At 42.2% G+C, this 8,942-nt stretch overlaps 1 protein-coding gene across 1 annotated transcript; it reads left to right on the plus strand.

The window, feature by feature from the left end:
• The first annotated feature begins 18 nt into the window (after nt 1-18).
• stxbp6l (syntaxin binding protein 6 (amisyn), like) lies at nt 19-5,210 on the plus strand. Its single transcript, XM_004083532.5, has 7 exons — nt 19-262; nt 1,471-1,638; nt 2,604-2,734; nt 2,808-3,117; nt 3,199-3,297; nt 4,359-4,522; nt 4,633-5,210. Exons 2-7 carry the CDS (start codon nt 1,479-1,481, stop codon nt 4,654-4,656), a joined length of 888 nt encoding a protein of 295 aa, XP_004083580.1. The 5' UTR covers nt 19-262; nt 1,471-1,478; the 3' UTR covers nt 4,657-5,210.
• Nucleotides 5,211-8,942: the final 3,732 nt, after the last annotated feature.

Below are 8,942 nucleotides of genomic sequence, written 5' to 3' on the forward strand. Positions count from 1 at the left end.
CGTGCACAGAGTTCAGTCACAGACAGCTGCTGTTCTCCAGCTTCACCACGTGTCTGTCAGCCTCCTGAAATGGGGAGGATGGGAGGATTTGAGCCTTAAGGCGAGGCACGCCGTCCGGTGTGCCGGATATAAATTCACTACTGAATCCTTTCAGATTTAGTTTATTTTTTCGGATAGAACATCAAGCCAGGACTGACATGACGGAGGTACTGAAGTAGATTCCATCAGACCTGCGTTTGTTTGGAGAAACGGACCAGAGCAGGTGGGTTCAGCTTTTTTCAGCAGGTTTAAAGATGTTCCTCTAAACAGATAAAAACCAGGGATTCTCCAAAAGATTAAAATTCTTCCAACCATTTTTTGGTACAAAACATCTTAGCCAATTTCAGTAATTCAAATACACTTTGAACCACAGGGAGGATTTTTCTTGTTTCCAAAAAAATGAATTTTTGGAAAACATAAACTGTATTGAAAAATGTTCCCCTTAAAATAACCATATCCAAAAGTTTAGAATTTTTTAAGAAGTTCAAAAAGTCTCATTCTAATGTAAGTCAAAAGAAAAGCTGCCTGAATCACGATAACATTTTTCCATTATTCTCTGACAGGAGACACTGAGGCTTCTATGAGTAAATGACAGGATTTGGCGATGTCATCAGAAAAGTAAAGATTTATCACATAATATTGATTGAATTAAAAAATATTAACTGGTTTTTGCACATGTACATTTATTTTAAAGGTGGACTCTTCATGGAATTCTGTTTTTTTTTCTTCAATAGTTTACTAATTTATTTAAAAAATCTATGGGGAAAAGCACCTGAAAAGTTTAAATTTATATATTAAAAAAACAACAACATTAAGATAATAACTTGTCATATTTGTACTCAGAACTCACTTCAATGAAATTCATGTTTTTAACAGGTTCTTGTGGCTTTTTTCTAATGATGGAGGACAAGTATATGAGTATTTCCCTATTCAAATTGTTGTGAATCAGGAGCAGATGAAAAAATGTGGTTTGAAAAAGAGCTTTTATCGTTATGATATAGAAAACATACTGGGCACAAGCTTTCTGCTCCTCTCCCTTCTGATGCATCCACTTATAGACGATCCATGTACGTCTAGATAGCTCCAGTAGTGCTCGCCATTATTGTTGCGTCTGTGATGTTAGGTTGGGGTCGTGAGGGGCTGTAAGCTAACGGGAGATCGCGTAAACAGATAGGTGACAGGAATGGGTTGCTCTGTGCCAACAGTCGCGCTCACAACTGAGAGACGAATTCTTAATGACTTCCCTACTGCTCTGCAGAAACTATGTCCTAGAAATAAACAGAGGTTTTTGGATTTTGACATATACATAATTGAAAGACTTCTTGGAACGCTTTTACAATAGTTTAAAAGATGACCATAGTGGGTCTTTAAACTGCCTCCTTGCTAACTGATGTTTAAATGGCTCCAATCTCAAACCACCCACTGGTGCAGGTGTCAGGATGACCATGAACATCGAGTCAGAAATCAACAAGGAGCTCTTCGTCCCTCAAAATGAACGTCTGCTGGTGGCACTGGAAGTTCAGAGGAGACAGAAGAAAAGGAGATCCTTTCTGCCCACCTCTTCCAGAGAGGATTACACAACCTTCATCTGTGTTTCAGGTAAAAACTTCCTCACTCATGGGAGCGGGAGTAATCCTAAAGCAGCCAGGATGAATGAGCTGTTGTTTCTGGTGCATCTGGTTGTATCACAAATGATTCTGGTTTGGTCCCGTTTCTTTAAATGACTCTTCCCTGTAAACCTTTTTAAAGCTTGTTGGTTTTTGTGCTCTTTGGATTCCTCAGTTCATCTATAATTGTATTTAATTTGATGTTGCTTCAGGCTTTAATGAGTTTATGGTTCAGTTTTATGTCAGTTTGACTTCTTGATTTATTTTAAAAGGGTTTTCCTTTCTTATCCCCTGCTGAGAATCACCTAAGAGTGTAAAAAACTCAAAGAAAAACCATTCTACTTCCCACTTCTACCCTGAAGTGCAAAACTCTGCTATGCTTCAATAAACCACTAGGAGATGGTTGTTACTCTCTAAGGACCTGATATCGGCCTGAAACATTTACAAAATGAGCAACATTTTCTTACCTGCATAGCAGAATCAGGGACTCAGAACTATCAAATCAGATGTTGTACGGCCTCTGCATCGTTAGGAACCAACACATTGATTCTACTGAACAGGGCTGCACACTGGTGTAGTGGTTTGCAATCTTGCCTAACAGCAAATGGAACTTACATGTTTTCCTCATGCATTTTTTCGGTCCAAAACCATGCTTCCTTGGTTAATTGGTGATTCTAAAGGTGTGAATGTGTGGCCCTGCAACAGACTGGCAACTTGTTCTGGCTAAACCCTACATTACCAAGGATAGGCTCCAGCACCCCCTTCACCCCAAAAGAGAATCAGCGGGTCCTGAAGATGGATGATAGGTCCAGCTGAACATGTCACATATGTGCTGTTTCCATTTTGATGCATAGGTCATGGTAGCCTGCTGTCCATGTGATCCATCCACATGATCAGCATTCACATTTCTGCTTGGTTCAGTTTCACAATATTTTCTGATGCTTTCTTTTCTCAAAGTGACCAACACCACCCCCCAGCAGCTGCTCATTACCAAGGTGAAGCAGTTTGCTGGCTCCCCCCTCTTCACCAGAAGATCTCAGTGGACGGTGGAACAGCTCAAACAGGTCAATGGCATCAATCCCAACAAGGTAAGAAGCTCCTGGGACCACTGCATTTTCAGAGATGATCCTTAGTTGTTGGTTTTTTATTGTTCTCTCTCAGGACACCCCAGAACTTGACCTGGTGTTTGACAACACGGTGGACCAGTGGGTGGCCAGCTCATCTCCAGAGAAGTGTATCTTCATCCAGGTCCTGTACCGTGCCTGCCAGACTCACTGGGAGGGCAAAGCAGGAAGCCTGGTAAACCTTGGGAAGCTAGCCAAGGCCAGCCAACAGAAAACAACAAACCAGCCTGAAGCTGGCGCTGGCTCCAGGGAGCTCACAGTACCCAGATCCCTGCAGGCCCGACGGAAAAGCATGGCCCCTCCCAGGCAGACGGAGTTCATCAACTGCCAGTCCAAGCTGACTCGAGGTAGAGTTGAGTTCTGGTGTTGATTCCACCATGGTGACTCTGAGCTTCATGAGTCCAGTTTGCAACTGGTTGTTGTTTCAGATGCCAGCAGCATGAATCTGGTCATCTATCGCTGCAAAGCATTCCTAGGTCGTGTGAAGAAGCTGATGGTTGCGAGACAGAAAGGTCCACTTCGTCCAGGTAGGAAGAGATGAAAACAAACTCATGAGGTCACTTAGCTCATGTGTATTAGCATGAAGCCTTTTATAGCTCTGATGGAGCTTTGAGATCTAGGCTTTTATAAAAACGACCAGGTTCAGCTCTGAATCCAACTTTTCACATTCAGTGCTTGTATAGAGCAAATTTTAAAAGGTTGTAGAGCTGCAGCCTCCCCAGCATCAAGATGATGGATGAAGCGGCTGACCCGAGAGGATGCTCGGTGAAGGATGGGTGGTAGTCATTTCCCCTACTGTCTGCTTGTCCATTGTGCTCTCCGAGCTGCACTTCTGGGCTGCAGCAGAAAGCTCTCTGTGTGATGAGGCCGTTAGCTAAGAGCTCCCTTTGTTTGCTCACGGAGCTCGATACAATGAGCAGTCTTTTGGGGACCGCAGATAAGGGAGGGAGTGCACAACGCTGTTGAACCTGCTGACATTGGCAGTGTAATGGATGGGAGGCATGCCAAACTGCAGCAGCTCCGCCTGCAACAAACACAAACAAGGGTGGAGGTGTGTCTCTGTCTGGAGTTGGGAACCATTTCTTCACTTTCTGCAGAAATTCCTGCTAATGTTCAATCACGTCTGATTATCCTTTGATCTATTTCAAAAGTGTTCCCAGTGGTCTTTCAATTGTGATTATGCAGTTTTTAGCTCAATTTTAAAAAATGTCGTTTTCTAGGACATAGATTCTGCAGACCGGCATTAGTTCATTAGAAATTCAAATCTGAGTTGTGGGTGGGACCTTTGGCCCCCTTCCCCTTTTTGTTGCTGAGACCTCGAAACAAAGACCTTTTGGACTACCCAGCGTATTTTCTAAGCTCTTAAGCTTAATTTTCTTTATGTCCTCCATCATGAGAAAAATGCCACAAAAATATGTTAAAAACACCAAAAAACACTATTTTTATTGGGGGTGGGTCTTTAAATACCTGTCCTCTCACTCCTCATCAGTTGGATCAGTTGAATGATCAGCACACGTAGTGTTGACCCTTAAACCTGTACGGTGGAAATAAATGTCTGTCTTTAAAGCTCTCCTTGTTCTTTCTGCAGACAAAGGTCAGACGGGGTCTCGTGGAGCACAAAGAACTGTGGGTAATGTAGTCCAGAGGATGACAGTGGCTCTGGGGGAGCGAGGAGGCAGACTTACCCGTGCTGAAGACCGCACCGTGAGGCTGATGCACAAAGCTCAGCAGATTGCCGACACGGCTCACAAGGTAACATCCTGTCCACGATGAAGAATGTGAGGAAGACAAAGCTCTGAACTTGGAGACTCGTTAATAACGATTGGTCTTTCTGTTTGTTTGTTTGTTTGTTTTTTTAACAGCTGGCACTGAAAAGTACCAAGTAAAGTTTGCAGGACAATAACACAGATGACCAGCAGGAGGCGCTCTCTGCTCATAAAGGCTGTTGTGGAAAGCCGGTTTCACTAACATAAGAACTTTTGACACTTTGGCTTTGGGAGTGATTCAAAACAAATTCTCCTAAGAACTAATATCTAACACATTACTTTGAAAAATTACTAACAGGAAGTCCTGATGTTCTTCGTGTGATCATGTGACCACAGGTGGTCTGCAGTTTTTGTACCTGATCTGCTGCAAGTGTCTGTTTGTCTGTCATCTCTGCTGTTTGTCTTCTGTGTCGTCCGTCCAGTCGCATCTGAGCTCCAGTTGAGCTGAAAATGTGGCTTCAGAGGAAGCTCCTTCAGATCTGCGTCTAATCTGTCTTCTAATCTAGTTTGAATCTGAAACAATAATACAATATGTCATTTAATTAAATGGGTTCTAAACCCAAACATCCTATCCTGTCACGTGAATGTGTCTCGTGTATTAAAGCAGCAAAGCTAAGTAAAGCACCGTCTGTCTTCTGTACATTACTGAATAAAACGTACCGTGTCAAGCTTCACTTTTTTCCTTTTTTGGGTATTGGATCATCATCATGTTAAGCAATAAAGGAACAATTTGACTCAAAAGTCAGATAAAATGTTTACCTTCTGTTTTGGCCTTTAACCTTTCAGTGTAAACTGCTGTTTTTAGTGTGGCCAGCAGGGGGAGCATGTCATCCAATTTCAATCAGAAGAATCAAGCGGGTAAACACCCCCCTCCAAAATACTTCTCAGTTACTGAACTATTGAAAGATCTCATCAATTTTTGTCAGCAACACTATAAACCCATAAAGTCCATCAATGAATAGATAGAAAACTTCAATTTCATTTAATTAAGAGGTTTTTAAACCCTTTGATGAAATCCACAAAAACTGCTCAGTCGTTTTTAATGAGATAGTGATAGTGTCAATTATGATTTATTAGGTGATTTGGTAAGATTTTGCTCACAACAATGTTAGTTTAAGATACAAAAATATTGAAAATTGTGTTTAGGAAAAAAGTACCTTATTTACCCCCTGTCTCAAATTTGATTCACACATTTAAGACATGGTGTAACTGTATTTTAAAGTATTAATTAACTAGTTTTGCATTCTTTATATATAACAAGTAGTCGCTTGTTAAAAAATGAATAAGAATCGATGAGTTATTCTCACCATAGTTTTTACAATAAGCAAAACTTTTCCCACCAAAATTGTTTCGGAGATTTTAAAATGAGCAGGAAAGTTCTTAAACTACTGCCCCTAGTGGAATGATGATGAACTTCAGAGGAGAAAACATGAAGCAAGTTAAACACAATGGTTGGATCATGCAATGAGATAGGGGAAATGTGTGTATCAAATATGAGACGAGTGGTTATATGGGGTTAAAGAAAAAAAATTTGGTTCTGTAATTCTGGTTTGAAGTGTTTAAATTAAGTCAGATGAGCTGTCATCTTTGGGTTGCTCCCAGGAACATCAAAGAGAATCATCTGAATCCATTTGACTCTATCTTCTGCATCCTCCCCACTCACACCTTCATGTCCTCCTTCACTCCATCCACAAACCTCATCGTTGCTCTTCCTCTTGACCTTTTTCCTGGCAGCTGCAACCTCAGCCTCTTTTTACCAACATCATCATCACTGTTCCTCCTCTCAATGTGTCCAAACCATCTTAAGGCCCGTACACACCGGGACGAATATTCGCCAGGCGTTATTCGCCAGCGTTTTTCGCCACGTTTTTTGTGTTCACACCCAGGCGATTTTCGCTGAGGACGAGCCGAGCGAACATGCAATTTCATTCCCTGACATTAGATGGCGCTTAATGTAAAACAGAAATACTCCTTCTTAAAGTCGCTTTTCACTCAGAAGAAGAGAGCAAGTATTTACGCGATTGTCAGAATCATACAAAGAAAACATGAATATTTCCATCACCAGTAGCTCCAGCTCCAGCTCCAGTTCCAGAGATGAAGAAGTTATTGTTCTGCTGAATGATGAAAGACGCCAGAAAAGACGTCGATTTTGGATACATCCCATAGTTACGAGAAGAGAAGAACATGGGGAGTTTTATCGACTGGTACAAGAGCTGAGTTTTCGTGGATATTTTAGAATGTCCGTCATTATTTCTTCGCGGCAGTGTAGACGCTACTTGGCGTCTATCTTCTTCGCTGGTATGTGTGCTCAGCAAGACAGTTTTGTTCTTGAGCGCCCCCAAGTTGTGTGTTACTGTAACTTCAGAAGCTCCAGACACGTGTGCAAAAGCGCCATTCTCATTGGTCGTATAGTTTTTGACGCGGCGGATCAAACCAAAAAAACGAACCTGATGCGTTTTTTAAAAAGTGACGCTTTGACACGTGGCGTTTTTTCGTGTCGGTGTGCACACTCACATTGGTGCCTTTTATTTAGTCACGAGGCGTTAAACGTCAGCGAATATCGCGCGTGAAATTCGTCCCGGTGTGTACGGGCCTTTAGTCTGTTTTGCTGCATTTATCTCCAAAACATCTTACTAAAGAAGCTATTGTTCTGATGGAACCATTCCTAAACATATCCATCCTGGTCTCTCTCAAAGATGACCTCAACATCTTCATCTCTGCCTCCTGTCTCTTTCTCAGAGCGACTGTCTCTGAAGTTACTTTCATTTGATAACTTGGTGATAGGCTCCGCCTCTAAACTCTGACCAAGATCAAACAAAGAGACTAGTTCTAGATGGGACGAAGAGTTTTTATTTTTTTAAGGTTCTTTTTGAATGCAGCACTGCAGTAACAATCATTAAAACTAACAGAAAAAAGTCTTAAAAACTGTTAAAACAGCAGTCAGGACTGAGAGTGAAGCTATGATGAGAAGGAGGTTCATCATACTGCTCATCTCCGCCTGGGCTGCTGCACAATCAATCAGGCAGTCGATGTAAGGAGACATTTCTGTTTGCTGAATTTTCCAGAATCTTCTCTTAATCACTTTGGAAAACTTTACTTTAATAAACTGTAGAAATAGAGGGATGGATTCATGGATGAATGAATGAAGACAGGGATAAATAAACAATAGACACCATTGACGATTCAACAGTAGAGGCATGGATGAAAGACAATAGATGAAGGATGCAGGAATAGATAAACAGTCAGATTATAGATAAACGGATTATGGATGATGAATTTATGGATGAATAAGAGATGAATGTATAGATAAATGATGACATATTGATGGATGGAGTGCTGTAACCTTTGTGCTATCCTAGGCACTTTAACATTGGGAGTTGGGTCATCTAGACCCACTAGACAGTGCGCTGAACCTTTTTTCTTCGATGATTTGTGATCTTCACTGGTGTCCATGGATTACATGAAATCTTTCCACCTTTATCCACCTTTGTCATGGTAGGGAGAACACGTCGATGTAAGGGTGGGGTCATCTGAGATAGCACAAGGGTTAAAATATATACATGACTCTCATAGATCAGCTGATGTAGTCTGGGACTCATCCTGTGGATGGAGGGTCAGCTGGGAGCCTAAACCCTTCTAGACTTTTTCCTCTTCATCAAAAACCTTCTCCTGTGACTCCACCCACTGCTGTCCCTGCCTGTCGTCTGTCCTTTCAGTTTGTCCCGAGCAGCCAGCATCTCATCTTGTGGACGGGGACGGGGCTGCCGTGATGGATTTGAGATTAACAGGAAATGAAGCTGGGGGAATGCACAGAGGTGCTTGTCAGTGCCCGGCTCGTGTAGAGCGGACCGCTCAGAGCCTTCGACTGAGATAAACGATGACGGAGGAGCAGTGTTTATCTCCGCTGTCCTAAAGCACAATGTAGCTTACTGCTCCTGAAGTTTGACCCATGATGTTGCTCTAAAGTGACCAGCAAGAAGAGGCGCAGATTCTGACGGTAGTAAAGAAATGTAATGACCTTTAGCGTCCTACATCGCTGCACACAAAATGTTTTGATCTGACAGATGGAGGAGATGTGGAGGCTCATGTGGGTGGAGAATTGGGACAATTTTAGAGGATGTTCAGGGAGGCAGCACAGCCCATGGTCATCTATCTTTCCCTGACAGATCCACTTACATCCGCACGGAGCAGACGGACAGATGTAATCCTGTGCTGGATCAGCAGTCAGAGAGCTGCTGCAGCAGAACTCTGTACATGTGTGCACATGAATGTCTGACACAAGAGCAATAAACAGACAGATCAGATAAACTGATGATGATGGTGCTGTAGAACGTGGTTTAATATGCATATCTGCTGCCTGTCCAATGTAAGATGTCTTCAAAATGAATTTGAAAAAAACTGTGTCA

Source organism: Oryzias latipes, chromosome 24 (genome assembly GCF_053564925.1).
Source record: "Oryzias latipes strain Hd-rR chromosome 24, Olatipes_Hd-rR_3.1".
Lineage (NCBI taxonomy): Eukaryota > Metazoa > Chordata > Actinopteri > Beloniformes > Adrianichthyidae > Oryzias > Oryzias latipes.